General features: G+C 32.9%; 2 protein-coding genes across 7 annotated transcripts in view; one reads left to right on the top strand and one right to left on the bottom strand.

The window, feature by feature from the left end:
* The window catches only part of LOC130903539 (stAR-related lipid transfer protein 13), a 52,539-nt gene that overhangs the window by 17,447 nt on the left and 12,105 nt on the right, over positions 1-22,987 (top strand). For all 6 annotated transcript variants that reach the window (XM_057815704.1, XM_057815714.1, XM_057815723.1 and 3 more), the window contains exons 2-4: positions 4,037-4,141; positions 17,946-18,242; positions 21,276-21,551. In XM_057815704.1, coding sequence (XP_057671687.1) covers positions 4,088-4,141; positions 17,946-18,242; positions 21,276-21,551 — 627 coding nt within the window. In that variant the 5' untranslated portion in view covers positions 4,037-4,087. The remainder of the gene's footprint in view (positions 1-4,036; positions 4,142-17,945; positions 18,243-21,275; positions 21,552-22,987) is intronic.
* Positions 4,813-19,203, bottom strand: LOC130903567 (uncharacterized). The gene is made up of 3 exons (XM_057815753.1): positions 19,162-19,203; positions 11,353-11,448; positions 4,813-5,215 (listed from the first exon to the last, which is right to left on the bottom strand). The coding sequence occupies exons 2-3, from the start codon at positions 11,401-11,403 to the stop codon at positions 4,817-4,819; spliced, it is 450 nt and encodes a 149-aa protein (XP_057671736.1). The 5' UTR covers positions 11,404-11,448; positions 19,162-19,203; the 3' UTR covers positions 4,813-4,816.

The following is a 22,987-nucleotide window of genomic DNA, read 5'->3' as shown; positions in this document are numbered from 1 at the left end:
TTTCTGTCATTTTACGCGGTATTTCCATAAATATGAATTCCAAAATACATGTCTATACTACACCATGAGCACTAAAGCTTTCTTTCTGTACAAGGCTATAGATCCTATGTAGAATTCTAGTCGCTCAAATTGTGCTCTGATCTGGTAATTTGTGGGAGGTCAGTCCACATTTCATTACTACTTGTTTACAGTTTACATGTTTTACGTCGTCGACTATTGTTCTCCATTTTTTCCTGTTCTACATCTGCCCTTTTCAGTAACGTTCATTTTTTGGTCTTCCTAGCAGTTTTTTCTTGTTCGGTCTTTATTATATAAATTTCCTTATTCTCTTCTTTTTCTGCATACTTTTAATGTATTATCGCTTTTCGATTTAATTATGTTTATCATGTCCTCGATACTCATTATCATCAACTTTCAATGGTCCATGAATATTCCTATCCTAAATCCTTAATTATTCTTTGACCATATTTATTATTCTTATAGTTTTCGCCGGTTTTATCGCAGTCTTGTAGACTCTTAATTTGGTTACGAGGTTTATTCTCTTAGTGTGCGTTCACATTGGCGACGCTCAAACGGTGAGCGTCGAGCGATGCCGCTTTTGCGATGTCATCGCGCGCGTTGTCCTGTTCAAATTGGTTAAGCGTCGTTTTAGTTATTTTCTAGATTTCGAACAAAAAGGACGTAATGAATTTCGTATCCAAACACATTCATTTAAACTCTATAGCACGAAAGATTTTTTAACACGCCGGAGCGGCATCGCTCGATGCTTGAGCGTTGCCAATGTGAACGCACACTAAGTCTGCATTATAATTGTGTACTTCTAGATCCCCTATATCTTATCATATTCTGACTTGTACGTGTTTTGATCGAGCTGTCGGTACCCATACTATAAATTTATAAATTTGTAACATAGTAACGGCAACATGTAAAGAAAAAAAGTATTTTATAAAAAAAAAACAAACAATTTAGGGTGACATTATTGTTTATAATAATATCTATGATATTTTTCTATCATTGCAACCGAAGAAAACAGATAGTGATGTGTCTTCATATAGTGAGACAATGAGATGAACTGAATTGATTGACTTTACTCTCTTTTGACTGTATAACGCTACCAACTTTTGGTCTTGTTTGTAGTAGTAATCTTGATTTATTCGGTATCCTTCTATGTAATGTATTTCCTCCTCGCTTGCTGAACAAGAAATTTAGATTATAATTTTCTTTGTTTTCGTCGGAATATTTTGTAAATATTTTTCTTTCATTGGTTGCTAAAAACTACTCCACTTTCTGCAAATTGGTTCTTAATTTCAGCGTAAGTATTTATCAATTTTTTGTAGTGCATTTTTGTCGATATATCATCATTATTGAAAATTTATGAAACCAAAACACCTTTGAAATGGGGAAAGTCAATTATTGAGTACGATGTACTTCGCTATATATATAATTGATAAGATGTGAACACTGAAGCTTTGACCAATTTCCCAGCCATTCAGTATGCTTCTGATCAGAATGGTGTTATTCACCATCGTTGCTAAGAAATTTTGGTAGTTCTTCGCTATCAAATGTTTGCCAAACTTTGTCATTATTGGAAAATCGAATGCAGTACATATATTTTGAAATATTAGCAGGAGATGTATAAAGGATGTTTATCAAACTACTTCTTTGAACGAATAGTTCTTCAAAATCTACACGCGACCAATAACGTATATTGCTTGTGAAATTTATAGAGCCTGGAACGACAATTAATGCAGATTCATATTGTAAAACTTTGTCACACTTGTAGAGAGCTATTCGAAACAAACGAAGAGGAATTGTTCCTATAACCCATCGACTCCTTCAGCAATTTTGAAACACCCACAGTCTCGACCTAGCACCGAGTGATTTTCATTTTTTCTCTAAAATGAAGCAGTCACTTGAAGGTTGGTTAGGTCATTCACAGATATGACAAAAGCCCTAATCATCAGAAGATTATGTAGAGAAATAAACTTAGTTTTGGTAATAAAATATTTTTGTTAATATTTTCTTTATAGCCGATAGGAGATTTGAAAAAAAAAACAACCTCGTAGATATTGTTAACAATATAAGGGTTTTCGATTTTTTATAATATAAAGAAATATAATGAAGGAATCATAAAAGTTGTAGATGTATCTAAAAAAGTTTTATTCTCGCTATCAGTTCCATAATTGAAAAAGTTATCAACATGTTTTTTTAATATTATTATAAATTATTCGATAATTAGATCGGGAAAAAGATAAAGGAGTTAAGTAGTACTAATAAACCGACAGCTGCAGCATTTTGTTGTCGATAAACTCTTCTGAAACTTATAATGTTAATACAAATAAACTCAACAGTAAAAAAAACGGACACGTAGATTTGATCTTATAATTTTGTTAAATATATTAATATTTCCAATGAATGGTAAGAATTGGTTAATTTATAGGTTATTTAAACAAAATCTGCGATGAGTAAATAATTTTTATTGATTATTTATAAAAAAATACAAAATAAATAAAAAATGATGAATTAACACATCTTTGAAAACGTTATTTTTCATTTTTATTAGGTTTTCTAACAATTTATGTAATTCTAATAGCGGGTGTTTCTCCATCTGCTACGGCGAAGGGCTCTAATCCTGTCCTGTCAGACATCGAAGAACTTAAATTCTACGTACTCCACCGGCATAGTATCCATTCTTCTCGAAGAGCAATTTGGAGCTTATTTAAATCACTAGGAGGAGGATGACGACGTTTAACACGCCTCCCTAAATTATGCCTCTCTATGGGATTCATATCGGGAGATCGTGGAGGCTAGTGCAAAACTTTGATTCCCACTTATTTCAAGTATTCTGTACCCTGAATTAAAATGAATTACTCACCAATAAATGGAGCAAATGGGATCACAGCCTCTAGAAGGACTTCCTCGATGTATCTCCGAGCAGTCAGAGCCCCATTATTTATGAAAATCACTTCAGTCCGGGCATGGAAATTAATTCCATTCCAAACCATAACTGCTCTCGTTTCAAACGGCCGTAATTCACGAGCGGTACATTGAGCAAATCGCTCTCCTGGTCGTCTCCACACTCTGTCTCGATTGTCTAAGTGGTATAGACCAAATCGAGACTCATCCGTAAATAAAACAGTCTCCCATTGCTCCATGGTCCAATGAGAATACTGATTGGCAAATAATAATTGGCAGTCTCTGCACTTACACGTGTATTTCGAGCCACTTCAAGTCTTTCCCGAACCACAGGAGCTGTTAAATGTCTCTCAATACCGACAGCGCAATAAATCGATCGTTTATTGCCTTTGTTGCCCTTGGACTTCAGCTCGGGCTATGTCAGCATTGGAAAGAACTATTATTATGGACAAAAATAAAAAACAACATGTCTAGTAATCACAGAAAAGGCTTGGTTAATAAATTAAATATGTTTAAATATGCGAAAAATTTCAAGACAAATAAATCAAATCTGAATTTTATCTAATTGTTTATTAATCCCTACATTCTCTGTAATAACTAGAACATATTGCTGAAAATTAGCTTTTAATAAAAAAAATATGAAATGCCCGGTTTTTTTGCTGTTGAGTGTATTAATATTCCTAAGCTAACCAAAACCCTGACAGTATAACTAAATTTTCGAAAATCATGTTTGCAATATTATGACTACATCGCTTTGGTTTAAATCACCTAGCACCGATCTTCCATTAGTTTCTCATTCTTAAAAACGGTCTTGTTTTCTTGTAGTCTAATCTATAATATCTCTACTACTATCTTCCTTTTGTATATATATATATGGTCTCATTTCACCAGTTTCTTAAGTCAAGGAGATCTATATCTCTCTTTCTATTTCAGTTTCCTTTTAGTTTGGACCGTCTACTTTTTACTTTCTGCTTAACGCACTACTTGCTATTTGGTAATATTTCATTTACTATTTTTTGTATATAACGTAACAATCTTAGGGCTAGTAAGGCTCTTTCAATTGTCGTGTATAATCATCATTCTAAAAAGTATAGTAGTTGTTAATGCCTTTTTGTTGCAGATTTATTTGATAATATGGATTCCAAGACATCTTTATTAGTAAATTCAAAAAATGAGCTGTACTGACCATTATCAAGATATTTTAAAATACTTAGAAGAATCTCAGGTAATGTTTAATTAGTATTAGGTAGCAAATTATCATATATGTAAACTACAAAAAAAGTTATTAATGTAATAATTGGAGAATCAAAATTGAAAGAACAATTTAGAATGTAACAGATACACAGTATCTCATTGAAAGTTGGGTTGTCATTTCATTTAAAACTGTTCCAAACTTCATGGAGAGAGTTCGTAGTTCTGGAACGGTTTTTCCGAGCTTTGGTCTGAGCATTCTGTAGCGGTGATCTTTCCACATTGATTATAAATTTTTGTTTAATTTATCATCTTTGAACTGCCAACCTCATTAAATATATTGACTAAAACTATTGAATCGTGACCCACTTAGATCGACTATCGTGGACTACGATTTATGGCCTTCTACCCCTCATTATTTTTTTTTCGTTCACATCGATAACTTATAGGTGAAAATGAATTACACTTAGTCAGTATCTATAAATCACTTAGGGTAACATCTATCTTCCAATTTGCATAATATCTATGTATATTTGTTTTTATACCTTTTTTGTCGAAGGAAGTTGTAGAAAAGGAAGAAAGAACAAAATATTAATTGTTAATACTTAGAATAGATTTAATGAAATTATTAATACACAAAATGTGTGAAAGACAAGTTCTTTTTAATACTATTAATATTTGAAAATATAAATTTAAAAAATGGATAAAATCAATTCTTGATTTTGAATTTTTTACCTCTAGCTGCAAAAAAAGGGACATCATTATCCTGTAAAAACTCTCTAGTTTCTCTCAAATTTCCACTGATAAATCCGTTCTCCTTTTTACCTCTAGAGACAAAAAATGGTTCTTCCTGATTCTGATTATCACTTCTCACAACCATCCAGTACGGTTCCTCTGCATACCCCGGTTCCTGTGCAAACAATGGTTCCCGAATATAAACTGGATCTTTTTTTCCTCGGTTTGCCCAAAAAGGACCGCTCTCACTAGAATCAAATTTTTTCATCTTGATATTATTACCGGTACAATCTAATTTATCGATTTCAAGTTTTTGCTGATGTAAATAGTCGTTTGGACACAGCCAATAACTTCGGCGACGTGGCTCTTGGGCCTAAAATCAATATAAAGATCATTGATACGCCTTAAACTGTACCGAATTTTCTTCATATTTTTAACAGTACGATTGATTTTTCTACTCACAGTATAGATAAAAAAAATATTATTGAAAATATGACCTAATTTTTAGAAAATAGAATAAGGCTCAAAATTTATTTATTCAATTAATAAATAATAAAAATTATAGATAATTGAATTAGAATTTCGTGCGGGGTTACTTTTATTATTTATCTTTTCTGGATGAAACTTTTTTCACTTCTTAATTAATTTTTGGAAATATTTGCAAAAATCTTAATACAGTTTTGTTTATAACTTCAATTTGTAAACTTGTCAACTGGGCTGCTACTATTTATGCCTTAGCACTACTCAGCTTAGAGTCTATATTATTCACCTATCCCGGATACCAAGTATCAAAAGGATTAGGGTAGGTTCACTTAATGAACTTGCACACTGTGTGGCAAGTATACAATATTACAGCCTTCTGGATGTCGGTGAAGGTATTTTTTGGTAATCCCAGTTTGACAATATTATCGTGCAGGGTTTTAGGCACGACGCTGGTTGCTGACATAATAACTGGGACTATTTCTACATGTTCGCTGTCCATCAGTTTCTCCTGGTGTTTGCTGAGAACGTTATGAGTGTTCGGTATAGCTACATCGACAAGAAGGACTGAATTGACTCTTCGATCAACCACCACGATGTCAGGTCTGTTATTCGTCACCTGTCTATCGGTGAGAGCCTAAAATTGTCATTTTCGACCACTCTTTAAGGCTGGTAATTGTAATACGGTGTATACTTATTGAGAAGAACGAAATTGTTAGCCAGTTTCTGGTTGATGATGTTGCACACTTGGTTATGCTGGTGTAGATAGTCAGAATTAGCTAACACACTATAAGCAGATGTGGTGGAATGCATTGTGCTTTCTCTTATTACTGTTTCTAATATTATATTAAATGTGTTCATAGGGAGAGTATCGCCTTGCCTCAGCCCTTTTTCCACTATAAATTCATTTTCAAAATGCGACATATAGTTTTTATATCAAGGAAATAAGACACATTTTGTTCGTTTCTGTACACACTGTATATATAATTAAGAGGTAAGCTCTTATAAGCGTATGTAGCTTCTTTTTAATTTAATAACAATATAAAATTGAAGTTACCACCCTGTATGTATATTTCGTAACTGACTGATTATTAATAATAACCTAATTATGTGCAAATCTTCCTTATCTATTCATTTGTATAAGTTTTAATACAACATAATGCGTAGGTTCAAAAACTGAATTAATGGATATTATTTCTGATTACTCAAAAATATCATTGTTGGTACTATAAACATAAATAAATACAATACAATATAAAGATAGATAATAGCCCCGTTCGACAGTGAATTCATTATATCGGTAGTTTTAATGTTTTTAGGGTATTGACATCATATTATTCCTAAATTGAGGTCAGTAATTCCTATCACGTTCACATTTTCCCGTACAATACTTTGTATGTCTGCAGGACAATATTATACAATAGTAGGTATTAATGCTACTATTACAAAAAACGATGAGACAAAATTACCAAATATAAATGTTAAAAACTCTTCTATTTCAATGCAACTACTTATTATTAAGGCCGCTTGACATGATTCACGACAACGTGCAATTAATTGCATGCAATTAGCGGAACTTCATCTGCGCATGATTTGTATCAAGAAATATTGCGTCTTGCATTGGATTGCACGTTGTCTTGCATCGGCCTTAAGAAAACAAATGAGACTAATTCATCAAAGAAATTCAAATTCCGGTAAAAAAGGCGTGTAACTTCCTAACTCCACTCCCCGCTTGACATGACACAAGACAACGTGTAATGCAATGCAAGACGCAATATTTCTTGATCAAAAGCATGCGTAGTTGAAGTTCAGCTAATTATTATCTCTCGCACTTGTAACATTATCGATTTGATGCCATTTTTATTGTGTGTACGTTGCAATTCTGAGGAGTTTCTAATTCTCTAATACTACTCACCAAGGATTTCTTAGTTATCTTATGTTTTATTTTCCTTAGGAGTTTTTCTAATGTTTCTTCATCCATTCTCAATTAATTTTTGTAAGTTTTCTCGTATAATTTTCTTGCTGAACTGATATTTCTCCTTGTTCCATCTAGTCAAGACCTGGCCCACCATCGCCTGGGTGCTCTTTTCTATCCATGGGATGTAATATTAAATTTTCTCATGGTTGGCGATCCAAAGTATTTCCAGTCCTTAGATCCTTTTTTGATTTTGCGGACGAAATATTGAAGCCAAGTTTAGTAAACCCTAACGATTTTATCGATGAAATTCTGACTAGTAATACTGCATATCATTCGTATGGTGTTTTGCTAATTGGATAAAGCAGTGGAACCCAGCCATCACCTTGGAATATGAGTATCATAATGACACCATAACTAATAGCTTAAACTAGATTTCACCGTCTAAGATTTTGGTTTATATTTAGCCAGGTGTTCCCTACCCAGTCTACCTAATTGTAAAAACACACAATGTAGCTCATTACTTCTTTATAATTTCCAAGATTTGACTTTAAATTTTAGATGCGGTTCGTTTCATAAAAATTGAATCACAATCTACTTTCTCCATCTGTATTATTGACATCTGTTTCGTTTCTGGACTCACAAGATTTTTCCACAAATTTTTCAAACGTCATCCCTCGTAGCTCTGCTAATGTGACTTTTGTCTTTGGTGATATTTTTTACGTATGAATATGCATGTTATTAGTATTTCTGGTCCCTTTCTTAATTAGTTGTCTCAACAATAAACATTATATTTTTCATGAAACGAATTTTCGATAGTTGTTTCCTATCAATGTCAATAACCAAAAACAAAACGCAAAACTTTTATTTTTACGTCAGCTATGTTATTTATATAAATAATATTCATATATATTTAGAAATTTGTTAATAGAAAAACTAATATGATCTTGACATTATTGTGTTTAATGGGAATTTTAAATATTTATTTTCGTAATCAAGTGATTTTTACGTAAGATATTACTAAAAAATTAATAACACAAAATAAATAATGACAATTATTCGTTGCAGCCGATCAAGGTTATTATTATTATCACATTTATTGAAAATACAAATTTTATATTAATTTAATTGTCATCTTCAAAAATCGAAAGCATCTGATAATTAAATGTTTATTTTGATCAAATATATTATTTTCACTTTTAGAATACGCAATCATTACACCTTATGTTTTGATTTGAATTTTCGAAAGCTTCACCCTGTACATTGCGAACGAATTAATGTACGTTTTATCTCAAGTGTCTTGTTTTGAAACAATGATGTACTTTGTCCATTACATTCTCTAACCGCAGTAAGTTAAACCACGATAATATACAAGCCACCAAACCACTAATTGTGGATTTAATCAAGAACTTGAGGAGATTTATTCACAGTCATTCATCGTCCTTGACACTTCAGACTCTGATAAAGTGTCGCTGTCAGATAATGAATAACTACAAAGTTAACATGAAAAGTTAGAAGTGTACTATAATGAATTTCAATAAGAAATGCCGCTTGGAATATAGAAAATTTACACAATAAGAATGAGTTTACAGATATTCTGGAAACATATTTGAAATTAGAATTAAACATTTTCATAAAACAGTGTTATGAACAAATGATTTTGTTTGTAATATTTGTTTATATAGAATCTATGAGAAATCTCTTTGAGACTAATTAAAAGAAATTTATTATATATTTGTTTGTTGAAATCAGTTTTTACTTTCTTAATGTTTTATTTGTCATTTAGAAGAGGAGTTGGCTACAAAAAATGGGCGTCGATAAGGTTTGTAAACTAGCGGCCCCAACTTTGTACATCACCAAACGCTACTTTTTAAGGTCGGATATGAAAATGCCAGCCTGTTTTCACGAACGGAAAAATTGACTGAAAAACCTCATAACGTGCGCGCGCGCGAAACATTTTGTAACGTGAGGATTAAACCTCAAATAAGAGTTGTGTACTTGTGCAAGAAGTTTTGTAGGCCGGAAACCCTCGTAAAAAGTGATCGAAAGTGCTGGAAAACCTCATAACGTGCGCGAGTTTTTTATTAGGTTTTTTGAGTCTCAACTAAGAGCGGTGTGATAGCGCAAGAAGTTTTGCAGGCCGGAAAACCTCTGAACAAAATGGAAGAAAATCGGCATATATTTGAATGAAAATTTTCGTATTCGGCATAATGGAAAATTATAGTTTATCATAAGATGCTGTTTGATTCGATAACTATTAATATTTTTTTATTTGTGGTCATTAAAAATAAAATGCGCGCAATAGATAAATAAATACTTTAACGCAACTCAAAGTTTTTTGGGGTACCACGAGCCGTTACTCAGTACTTTATCAAAAAGCATAACTATTTCCAGAGGTTTTTTAAAAAATTTGATCAAAATCAATAAATAATCGGCGCAGTAAATGAATTCGAAAAAAAAGTAAAAGCCCGTTTTTTGCGGCTCGAGTAGGTAGAAAATGAGTAAGCTCTATAAAATCACGCGGGCGATAAAAAATGATTATATTTCATCGTATCCTGATGATTTTTTTTTTCAATTTCGGGTAGCTTAAACAGATCATCAAAAATAATTTTCCATTAAGCCGAATACGAAAAATTTTCATTTCAAATATATGTCTATTTTCTTCAATTTTTTTTTCGTTCGAGGTTTTCCGGTCTGCAAAACTCCTTGCGCTATCACACCGCTCTTAGTTGAGACTCCAAAAACCTAATAAAAAACGCGCGCGCACATTATGAGGTTTTTCAGATGAGTTTTCCGGCACGTTCGTATCAACTTTTGGAATACTTGTAGTTTTTGCATGTCCTTTATAATCATCCTCATTTCAGACTGTCGAATGGTTGTTTGAAGTCGATGAATAGCATTTGCATATTAACGTTGTGCTTATAGTTTTTTCTATCACTAGTTCTATAATATGTTGATTTTTCTTGTCTAAAACCTTTTTGATATTCCTCAATTTCTGGCAATATCAACATTTGGGTAAACATCTCAAAGACTACGTGAATGTAATACATTCCATATTTTTTTTGAGTACAATTTCCGTATTTGCTAAGGAATCTTTGAGTAAATGTAAATGTAAAATCATTTCCTAATGTCTCTTCGATATCGCGAGGTCTCCTGTCGACTATTGGCAATATTTTTCAATTCACTTATATTTATTTCAGAGAAATAATGGAAGAAATTAAATTTTTTTTTCACACGCACTTTTCCGCCCGCCCAATTTACACTCACTATCTAAAATAGGGTACTAAACATTTATGCGTAAAGTTTCTTGTCCAAAAAAAGGTGTTCTATTATTTACCTGGCAGAATTTTTTGGTTGTTTTGCGACGAGTATCATAACAATAATAATCTTAGACTACGTATAGTGTTTTAGCTTTTTCTTCATATTCAGAAAATTATCCGTCTCTCATGTTAGCAGACTAACGAGTTGAAGAAAGACTCTTAACTTTTAAATTTGTAGACATTAAGGTTTCCCAATGATGAGTGGATAAAAACATAGTGATGAAAAATTCTTTACAAAAATTAATCTGAATTTGATTTAGTATTTTCCGTCTGTGAAATTTTGGCATTTCAAAAATTTTGCCGCCCCTCAAATCATGCCGTCCTAGGCCCGGGTCTCGTGGGCCTAGGCGTGAATCCATCACAATTTTTGTCATTTTATTCTGGTTTTAGTAATGATTTTTTGCTTTTAGATTTGATTAAATATAAAATCTCGTTGTTGAGTTTTTTTTATAATTTTTTAAAAACAAAAAAACATTTTTCTAGGTTATGCTATCGTATAATATAATTTAAAATTGGAAATTATTTTGGGAAACTTTTCGTGACATTGACAAGGGTATAGTAAATGGGCGATAAAGTCACGAAACTATGTAAAAATATGGTAATTCTGGGGTTGCCTTTGTCATTCTAGAAATAGAAAACAAGATTAAATCTGATGCTACTCATCAATGTGATAATAAGTTTGTAATTGTGGGGAGCATTTAAGTTAGGAGAAACTATTAAATGAAAAGAAAAAAGTATTACTCACCGACCCACTGCATTAATACGCAATAGTTAAAAAGAAAAAAATTTACTTACACGTACTGTAACTACAATAAGTAGTAAAATCCATTTTAACGGACCAGACATATTTTATCTTGATAACTGCAATAAGGATACTTTTATACTGTTTTTCTGGAAGAAGGAAAAGTGTTTAAATACAGTATGTTACGGTCTCTAGAGCAGAAAAATTGTGATAGCCAGAGGTCGACTTGAATTAGGAGCGGGATTTAGGGAATTGGCTTATTTTTTGAAATATTTAACAAGACTGAGACATCATTACACGATTACAATTTCGATAAAAAAACAAGTAAATAATAGAAAATATTGAACAGTTTTCAAAAAATGCCTAATATAAAGAGACCAATTCTTATTGAATTAAAAGGAAAGAAACCAATCGATGATCCATACAAAACATATAATTACGAGATAATATAGGCTAAAAAGTATCATTTTTCAATTAACAGTCCTTGAACATTTTTAATGATGATGACGATACTAAAAGAATAGTATATTATGATTGTTTTAAGTAATATGAAAATCTTAGAATATGATAATGTATGTCACTATGTTTCACGCTATTTGAAGTGACAATCTGAACAATCTAAAGATAGCAAAAATAAATTTCTCAATCGATTTTTTAACAAAAAGGTACTCCATGTTTAAAATGATGAAATTTATGGTTTAGGAGATCCGGGGTAAAAAACGAGTAATGCGTAGGGTATCTAGATATCTTATCTATCTACGTCCCAAAAAATCTGACTCCCGACCAAAAGCTCTTGCATCTACGGGTCTGCCCAGATTTCCTTGAAAGGTTATAAAAGTTAGAAAAAGATCTGCTTTGAAAGGGACCCGATTTGAGTCGATGGAAACGGTAAAGCAAAAAACGGCAGAACTCCTAACGGCACTAACCAAAGAAGACTTCCAGCACTACTTCGATCAATGGAAAAAACGTATGGAAAGTTGTTTGGTGGTTGGAGAGGAGTATATTGAAGGGAAGCATTTGAGTGTAAAATAATTTTTATAATAAAACCCTTTTTAGTAACCAATCTCGTTATTTAATAGCCAGACCTCCTATGTAGCTTTTAAGATCGTTGAACATGCCGAGAAAGCCGTTCGCCATAAAGAGACATTCTGAAGAAAATTATCACAAACTGTAATTATTTATTGACATTTCGATTAGTCAGACAGCCATTCAAGTGAAGCTACTTTTGTTATTTTCACAACAATGGATACAAAACCATTTCATGTAATAATTTATCATTACTTCTTGATGAAAAAAATACTGTACAAGTGCAGCAATGGCTCCAAAAGTGTTATCCGGACTCTGCTTCATCGAACAGAACTATTTGTTGTCGATTTACTGAATTTAAACGTGGTAATACAGACACCGAAGATGGTGAACGTTCTGGTCGTCCAATTGAGGAGGCTACTCCAAAAAACATCAGAAATGTCCACAAATTGGTTATATCTAATCATAAATTGAAATTGCCTGAGATAGCTGAAGCCATGAAGATATGAGAAGACAATGTGTTTATAATTATGCATAAAAATTTGACGATGAGAAACCTTTTTTCAAAGTGAGTGCCGACTCACAGTCGATCAAAAACAACAACGTGTTGATGATTTAGAGCCGTGTTTGGCAATGTCTACACGTGATAAATCAGATTTTTTGTGACAACATGTGACAATGAATGTAACATGGATCCATCACTTCACTCTGAAATCAAAACAATCATCATCTGAGTGGACTGCAGCCGATGAACTTCGTCCGAAGCGTTCAAAAGCACAACGATCAGCTGGGAAGATTATTGCTTCAATATTTTGGGATGCGCATGGAATATTGTCAATCCAAAAAGGGAGAGACAATCAATAGCGAATACTGAATAGAGTTGTTGGATCGTTTGAATGCAAAAATCAAGTAAAAAAGGCCACATATGAAAAAATCACTGTTTCACCAAGACAATGCACCAATTCACAAGTCGAAGGAACGAAGGTTAAATTGAACGAATTACATTTCGAATTGATTCCTCGTCTACCGTATAGTTCAGATCTGCCCCATAGTGGCTACTTACTGGCTATTCGCTGTAAGAAATTTAGCGCAAATGAAGAAGCAATTGCTGGAACTGAAGACTATTTTGAGGCAAACGACAAAACCTTCTACGGCATCGAGAAGTTAGAGAAGCGTTGGAATTATTGTATCGGTTTTTGGTAAAAAATGCATTTTTCTTAGTCACACGACATATTGAATGATTGATTGAATTCAAACGTGGTGCAGATTATCTTAGCTCTGATCGCCCAACTGAAAAAATTATTAAACTGAAAGTCTTTATTTAAGTCTCATAGAGATAACCACTGAAATTAGATACTTCCATGAATCAATTCGTACAATTCCAAGTGATAAAACACGCTAATAAACTACAATTATAACTATTCATTCAAAGAAATAGTTCTTAGTGCTTATAGAAAGTAAGATGTAAGATAATGAATGCACTCTTTGTTATACCTATTAGAAAATTAAACAATAGGATGCATATTAGAGAGGTGTTAAATATTATTAACAATTTTAAAAATAAAGCATTCAACCTTGGATTATCATCTTATTATACTAGTTCCTGGGAATCGTTCACTTGAAAACAAATATTTACAGATTCAATATTTTTTAATGCACCTACGTACATTTTGGCCAATATCAACAAAATTATGACGCAAGAAATTTATACAATAATATATCAAAGGAATAGGTGAAGTAAATATCGCCACCTGCAAATATTAAAATTTTAAGAAACTTGTCGATTTTTAGTATACATCTTTTTAAATAACCAGGTTCACAAAACTTTCAAAAGAAAAATAAAATCTCGCATAAGACACCTGTGATGTTATTTCAGTTAATATCGATTCTTACCGACTAAAAACTTCATTTCTTCCTCATTTCCTATGCCTTACCACATTGGAACCGCTCTTGCATTACTTCGATGAGTGCATTGCTATTTCCTTCTCCTCTATGATTGTTCTCACCACTCTATATGAATTTTGAAATCGTGGACAAAAGAATAGTGTATTCTTCGTCGTTCAGCTTTCCACAATACCAGCGAAGATCGGTTACAGATATCATCCGCTTGTAAAGAAACGATTCTAAACAGCCGTGTCCAAATAGTGCTTGTGTGAAATAATCGACTTCGCTACACGATCAATTTATCCCCATTTTTATATCTGGTTAAGTCCATCGAGAATTGTACCAGTTGCCCAGCGTTCCAGCCAACAAGTGTACAAATATTTACGTGCACTCGTCTCACTCTCCTTCGTAAATCGCTAAATCGCTAAATCTTCAATAAAGAGTTCCACTGGGGGGATACCGGCTATTACTCTTAAAAGCCTCAGCCGAAATTGTCCTATACATACCTACTTGAATCGACGGAAGTTTCTGAATCCTATTAATATTCTCTTGAGTCATTCATTATTAGTGACTTCAACCTACACAGGGGAAGCATAGAGGATCTGTGGTTGAGCGACAGATGCTAGAAGTCGTTTTTGGTAGATTTTGGGCTAACTACATTGGGTATAACATTGAACAAGGCAAATATTGCTTTTTCCACTTTTTCTTTTGGTTGCTTTCAATTTCGTGGATGTTGAAAGATACAGGACTAATGGGTTCTTCTAGTAAGTAGCTCAGTTTCTGTCTTCTCTGGTCCTGGTTTAAGAGAGTTATTTTCTATCCAATTCGACACCATCATCAGAATTCCCAGACTTGCTTGTTCCATATAGTTTGTCTCCTTTTTATCAATAACCACCAACGCTATGTCATCGGCAAAGCTTATCAGAGTAACATTTTTTTTTGGTCCATAGCATGGTAATAATTTTTTTCATTCTTTTCTATCTCTTGTTTTCGCCTTCCAGTCCTGAACTCTCTCCATTACATCTCATTTTGCCTCCTCATACTACCTTTTTGGGTTTCCCTTATTATCGTCTTCCTGTTATATTTATATCAGTAATTTTCTTTGACATTCTTGATTCTGGTATTCTTCTAAGTGTCACAGCTATCCTAGTCTTCTGGATCTTTTAATTTTGCTGATTTCTTTTTCTTCATACAAGTTCTTTATTTCTTGGTTTGTTCTTCTTCTCCATTTTATCCTTTTTCCCTTCTAATATCCTCCTAGTAATTTTCTCTTCCATACATCTAATTTGCTTCTAGCCTAATATGTAGTACCCACGTATGAAGTACTGTCGGTCTGATGCTTGTCTGATATAGATGTAGTTTAGTTTTTTGGGATATGTTTTTGGAGATTACTATCTTTTTTATAGTTCCTGCTTGTTTGATTTCTTAAGTTAACCTTGCTTCTATGTTTTTGATAAGTCTTTGATGAGTGTATACTCCAGTAGATTACAAAAAGCGGCATCTGACAAAGAATGTGGATAACATTTTGTAATGTGGAAATAAAAAACAAAACATACTTTGACTGAAGGTTCATGCAAATGTCATCGACATGATTCTAGGTTTGCTGTTGAACGGCGTTTGCACAGGAGTGTGTGAGTGATGGTTTGGGAGATTATTGCTTTAATCCAATATGAAAGCTAGGCATTATCTAGCCATCTATTTCACTGATGTATCTAAATGAGCTCCCACATTTGTTAACAATAGAAAGCACTTCCACATATTATTGTAGATCGAACTAGGAGCTTCCCCAAGAATCTAGCTGTGATATTTCATTTTGGTAAATGTGATTACCAAGTTCAAATTCCATAGATTGTATGTGGAATGGTTTTAGTAGTATACTGTCCATTTTAAACCTTCCTCCACAGACATCTTTTATGGATATTTAAACATGTATAAGAGTGTACTTAGTTCCAAGGTCGCCAACGTATTTATTTTTTTGTCTGGATACATATCGACGTCACGTTCTTTGGAGAATATGTATTCGTCGCGGTATTATTCAGGAACGACAGGCGATGCTTTCGAAAATATAGAAAATATTTTTCACGTGTTGACTTAATTTCGTTCTTTATCACAATATAATTGACAACTTCTTTGATTATATCAATGGCACAAGTACGATTTTCGTGGCGCCTGGATTTGAAGAATAAAATTTTTCGATATCTGGCTTCGTTTTCGAGATATCGATACTTGAAGTTGGAAAAATATCTTTTTATTTAATATTTGTATATATCAACCTAACCTAACCTAACCTTCTCGTGGTGCACTTTAAGTACAAAAAGTTCAAAAATCGTGAATTTTTTACAGCCAAAATTGTCATAAAAAATTTTTCTCGTGAGGATTATTTTAGTTTTATTATTTTTTCTTATTCTTAAGGGGGGTTTCGCCCCCTAGCCCCCGGAACCTGGTCTGCTCAAAAGCGACATGTCGCGAGGAACGGGTGAGTTTGGAGAGGGGAGATTGGGGGTAGATAAATTCGGAGCTGGTAGATTTGGAACGATTTTTTACAGTCATTTTTCTTATTAGTTTGATTTTGTCGTTAAAAATAGGATAAATGATGCAAAAATAATTGCTAGAGAACTTGTTCAGGATAATTGCGAAATATTACAGTAGTTTGGCTTTTCAAATATAAAACAAACGAAAATAAATAACTTTTTAAAGCATTCGGAACGTACTTTTTGCTCGAGGATATTTTTATATTAAATTACTAATTAAATCTTCAAACTATCATTAAATATTTTTGTTTATTTTATAAATATTGAAAAACAACCGACAACTCTTTATGAAAAACATCAAATTATTCATTATCGTATGTTAAGTTATATTCATCACAGAATGATGAAAGTTAAAATTAAATAAAAAAATATTTTGTTTATTGAATTACAAGATTCATATTGAATTTGAAGTGATAAAATATTAATTTGAAACGAAGTACTGAACGACATCTGTTCAATAAAGAGAATTTTGAACTACGTTTGATTATAACTTTAAGTATCGATATTTCGAAAAAGAAGCGAGATTTTGGCCTAATTAAGCCAAAACCGCGTTAAATTAAATATCAGTCAATAGATCATTCACAACACGGATATAAAAATCTCTTTTGCCCATTAAAACATTCTTTGACCATAAAATCGCATTTCAGTATACGAAAACAAAGTAACTTTCAATTAAATTTCCTCGCAGTTAGTTTGATTTTTATAAGATAAAATTATGAATTTATCTAAAATCGTTTACGTGTTTTTTTCTCGTTTCTATGTATGTGAACCATTTCTAAAAATTTACTTTCCTTTATAATTTACTATATTTCAAAGATCTTCAAATTGAATGTATGTTTTTTCAATGTATCATAGATTGTTAATGCATCCATAGAAGACTAACTTAATTCTTCTAAAAGTACTAACACTATAGTCAAGCAAAATAAAAATGGAATGAGTCATCAACATTTACGCACAGTAGGTTGTAAATGTGTCAATAGTTATTGAAGTATCTTCTGTATGTTAAACCGATGTAATAAGCTCCCTCGATATCCATTTTAAAAATTGAGAACTGTTGTTTGCCACCGCCTTCGCGCACACCTCCGCTTTGGCTTGCACGAGTCTTGGAATAGAAACAAATAAATGCGTAAGATATAAACGAGTGAAAAATAATATCCCATGTCATATTATTCTTTATAAACGTTAATATTGATATTTTGTTGTAGAATGAAATTGCAAAAGTCTTTGAGGTTCCCTGTAAAACCGAAACTATCAAGAAGTACGAAAAAAAGGAGGAAGAAGAAACAATAAAAGACGATACTGACATTAAGATTTTAATGAAATTAAACGAAAAAATAGAATCAGATGTAACCGAATTGCTAGCAAAAAACGAATTGAGTAGAAACACACGATACAACGATACTATTTTTAATAACCTAAACGGCAATCGAAAGGATCGTAATTGTAAAGATAAATATAGTAATCAAGTTATTCCTCAAGTCGGTTCATCGAAAAATCACTTGGTAAGTAGATACATATTTGCTTGAACTTTTAGATACTCACTGTATCTCTATAGTTCGACGTTTATAGAAAATTCAGTTTCTGCCAATAAGGTCGTCATCGTATTATAAGATAAATTATAACTGTTCAATATTATGTTATTCCCAAAGGTCACTAATAACAATCTGCTAACAATATCACAACCACCAATGTAAATTTCTTGTGGGTTTTCATTCACCGAAATAGAAAGAAATAATAAAGTAGATCGAAAAGCAAAAACAATCCGAAAACAATGAACAACGAAGGCGGACACAGAACCTGGATTTGGAGGTCAATAGATAAATTTTCCTCATCAAATAAATATCCAATAACATTATTCCCAATAATTCAAGTCTAAAAGTTCACTTTCTTCGGATACTCAATATGACCTTCCGTGAAGAGTCGCGGAATTTCATCGCTCTAGTAGAGATAATTTTGCTTGTTAACATACCTATCAAATATACTAATTAGTGAAGCAAATTTTATGCAAGATATTCAGTTTTTCAATTATAAAAGTCGGCATATTTTTAAAAAATTTGCATTATATACGGGTGAAAGATACTACTATGTACTTGATATGTCACCTTACAAAATGGAGTGTTTTATTTCAAAAGTGCCTAAAATTTATATTGTACTGCTTTATACCTATTTGAACTATTAGTTATATTTATACTAATCATACTGTCATTACACTAGCAATGACACTATCTGACCTTCATTTCTTTAACCAAGGTCAATAATGACGATGATTTGGTTATCGATAAGCGCGAGTAAACATATTTTTTAATACTGCTTCATCACGGTTTTTTTCCATTTTTTGTTAGCAAAGTGACCATTTTTGTAAAACTTGACAACTAATTCCAAAATATATTTATAATTTTGATTACTTATTGGATATCTTACATTAAACATTATACTGAACACACTTTTTACACTACCACTACACCAACACTCACAATTACACTACCTGACATGCATTCCGATAACCAAGTTATCAGTCAGACAGATCATTCTAAACAGTTAAATATAAAGGGTTGTGAAAAAAATATTGTTATTCGTTTTTCTGATTCCTAAAACCTGTTTTTCAATATTTTTATCACACAAATTATTTTGACTTTTCTGACTTCTTGCAAATACTATGAATTGCTTATTCAATTAAATAACAAAGTCGAAAATCATATAATTCGTACAAAAAACTAGATGCATTTCCTATTATTTATAAGCTTTAAAACATTTCAAGCCCTTCATTTTAAAAAATTCTTAGAGATCCCTTAACTGACTTCTTTAGGGTAGGAGCTCGATTACCAATCTTATCTGAGGGCTACAAATGATCCCATTCCGGACCTGACTCGAATTTGTGTTTAAATATCTATTGGCCTGTCAAAATACCAGTTCTCATCAGCATCATTGTTAAGTATTCAATAAAAGTCACTTCATATCGCTTGGTTCATAATAATAAGGTAATCATTATGAAAACACCTACAAAATGTCTAGGAATAATTTATATCCGCGTATCTATGATTTATTTGGTAAGATACATAAGACGTTTTAATAGATTAATATATATCACATACTAGTGTGACATCATTATTACATAATATCTTTTTAGTTATTTCACTTTCCTATAATAAATGCTTAATGAAGTTATAGAATATGAGCATACTGCCTTACCTGGTTTGCTTCATTTAAAGGTACGTCCCCACCGGAGCAACATGTGGCAACAATTTTATGTTGCAACAAGTTGGTAAATGTTCAAATTCATTAAACATTGATATAAAACAAACTGTCCTCACTAGTGCAACAATGTTAATGAATGTTTGCACTCATCGAATCTCAAATTCAGTTGAGTACAACATTCTGTCCACACTGCTCAAGTTTTGTGACATGATGGAGGAAGACTTATTAACTGCTTTCTTATTTTGTGTGGTGATTCACGAAAACGGAAGCGTAAATGTTGGGTCCGTCCAAGTTTGAAGAAAAGGGAAGAATATGGTGGACGGCTTCACTTTCCTTGCATAGGCGGACTTTGTTTTTGTCTCGAAGAAATACGAATGCATCGTAGGCAAACCACTGGGAAGGAAAGTGAGCGCCTGCTCCAGATTTTTTCATGCTGTGATATTTTTCTCGCTCTCTATAAAACTGAGCCACCAAATTATGGATTTTTCTTTTTGCTTCTTCTTGAGATAAGCACCCTACGGCAGTCGTTAAAAAGATTAGTAGGTTCCCGCCATACCATTGGAATTGCAAAAGGCATGCTTTTTTTCTTCCCATTCATCCACCACCGCTACAACTAACACAGCACGCGTGGGTGCCCACTGCTTGTATTGGTCTCCAATTAAAGTACCAAAATAATTGAAATAGGCTTTTTTCACATTTTCGGAAAATGGCCTGGCTTGCGATTTCATCATAAATTCTCCACAAATGTAACAACATTTGAGAAGTTTTGCAACTGCGGCGCGTTTGACTCGACATTTTCATCTTTATAAGCAATTTTTGCACTATGAACAGAGAACCACTTGTGATAAAACTATAAACAGAATACTAATTTTTAATGTTATTTTTATGTTTATTATTCTGAATAATACAGTTCAGCTATTTTTTTGACCATAAAATTTATCGATATTAACCGCCCCTTTATAAAATTACCTACCTGGTAATTGAAAGGTGGTACGTGTTAGGGTTTAATAAATATTTTTTTCTATTATTGAACGGGTATTTCAATTTTAAAAATAAAGGTCTCGCCTGTGTTACGAAAATCTCGTCGGTCAGTGTAATAATCATAATTTGTTTTTAAATGGTTTAAATATGTGGAAATTCTAATTATTATAAGAATATTTTGTTTTTATGCGCTATTTACAAATTTATTACATAGTTCTTTTTTATGGTAATTATCTGTTATGTACCAATATGAATTATTGCTTAAAAAGCAAATTTTAACATTGACATGTGAAAATAATAGCTTGAGTTACCCTGAAATTTTAACAGGGTAGGATCATAAAATATTCAATTCTTTGTAGCTTATCGAAAATCATCGTATATGCAATGACGTCAGCACCCAAACCTCACCAAACTCACTTTCTCCCAGTTATACGAATCTCACATGGGCCTCAGATTATTCCTCATCGCCATGTCTCACTTCGGGTTCTGAATCAGATAACGAAGTATTTGAAGATGTGAGTAGTCTCACCCCGTCCCCGTTACAAAGACCAACGTTTGTGAAAAATGTTGAAAGAAAACAAATACTAGGCTCAAAATTTTCTTCCACGCCAGTTTTGAAAACTAAATATGATAAGGTAAGCTCAATCAATTTTATTTACGAGGTGTGACAAGACAATAAGTTGAGTTAGTTTAGAAGTAGTCATAACATTGAATTTCTGGAAGGATTTTATCGAAAGGAAAAGCTCAACCTTGAATTACAAGTACGAAGGCGATTCAAACATGATCCAGACGAACGCTGTAGATTACGCGCCTGTATGTTTTAAAGGTCGCGGCTTGATTATGTGTTAGCTGGGTCCCTTCATAACAGTTTGGTATAGTTTTTTGGTCGTGAATGCAAGTTTCTCGCACGTGTTACGAATATGAGTAAACGTCAACGGCCGACCGCCGTTGCGCAACGTATTATCATTCGTTTTTTTGGTGTGATAAAGAGGAAATTGGACGCAGCTATAAAGATTATTGCGAAACCGTCACAAATGAGCTACATGATCGTCGAACGGGGACCAGAAACACACCAGACAACATTCGCCGTGTTGAGCAACTCATTTTGGAGGACCGGAGAATGCATGTCGAAAAATTTCGACTAAATTCGGCATTAGTGATGGTAGTAGAAGTTTGTCGCCGCTTGCTGAGGCAATACGAAGCGGAAGGGGACGGTTTTAACGCACACAACGTTCAATAAATGCTGCATACTATTCTAACCTTCTGAGAACACACATGAAACCCGATTGAAACTGAGGAGTTTCAAGCGCGAAGAGCGGATTACGCGCGACGTCATACCGCGCGTCTCACGCTCGATACAACATCAGAACTGGGGTGGAAAATACTAGCACTTCATCCCTATAACCCGGATTTATCATTCTGCGAGTACCACATGTTTGGACTACTGAAAGAAGCCCTAGGAGCTCAAAAATTCAGGAGTTTGTGTGCACAGCTAAGGAATTCTTCGATACCACCAAAAAGCTTTCGGAGAGGTGGTAAAAATGTGTAATTAGTAAAGAAAATTATCCAAAAAGCAACTGTTGATGTTTTCGATAATAAATAAATGTGTCACAGGATTTGTCTCAATCATGTTTGAATCGCCCTCGTATTATTACAAGTTACCCGATGTTTATTGGATACAAGACGAATTATCTTGGAACATACTACATATTTTATGTTGTGTTATTGATGGTCAGTGAAATGCCAATGCTTTTCAATAAATTATTCCGTCGTTGTTTGTGAATTAAAAAAATATGATATTTTTATTAGAACTCCTAAGTTTATTAACAACAATATGTTCCTTTAGTTGAAAACTATGATTAGCTCATCTCCATTTTTAACCAAAAATTATTTTTGTGTCAATATCTTCAATCAAGCCCACACTTATCTGAATGAAAGGAGCAGTTTCTAAAATTAAAATAGAAAAATTATTACAAATAATCCCGTTATATGATCTTCTTGTATACTTACATAGTGATGATAAACATATTGTGCCTTTATATCGCTCATCCTTTTCAGTACTTCGTTTTTG

This window comes from Diorhabda carinulata, chromosome 1 (assembly GCF_026250575.1).
Source record: "Diorhabda carinulata isolate Delta chromosome 1, icDioCari1.1, whole genome shotgun sequence".
Lineage (NCBI taxonomy): Eukaryota > Metazoa > Arthropoda > Insecta > Coleoptera > Chrysomelidae > Diorhabda > Diorhabda carinulata.
Note: the sequence above shows the minus strand (reverse complement) of the source record. Positions and strands in the feature narration are given on the sequence as shown.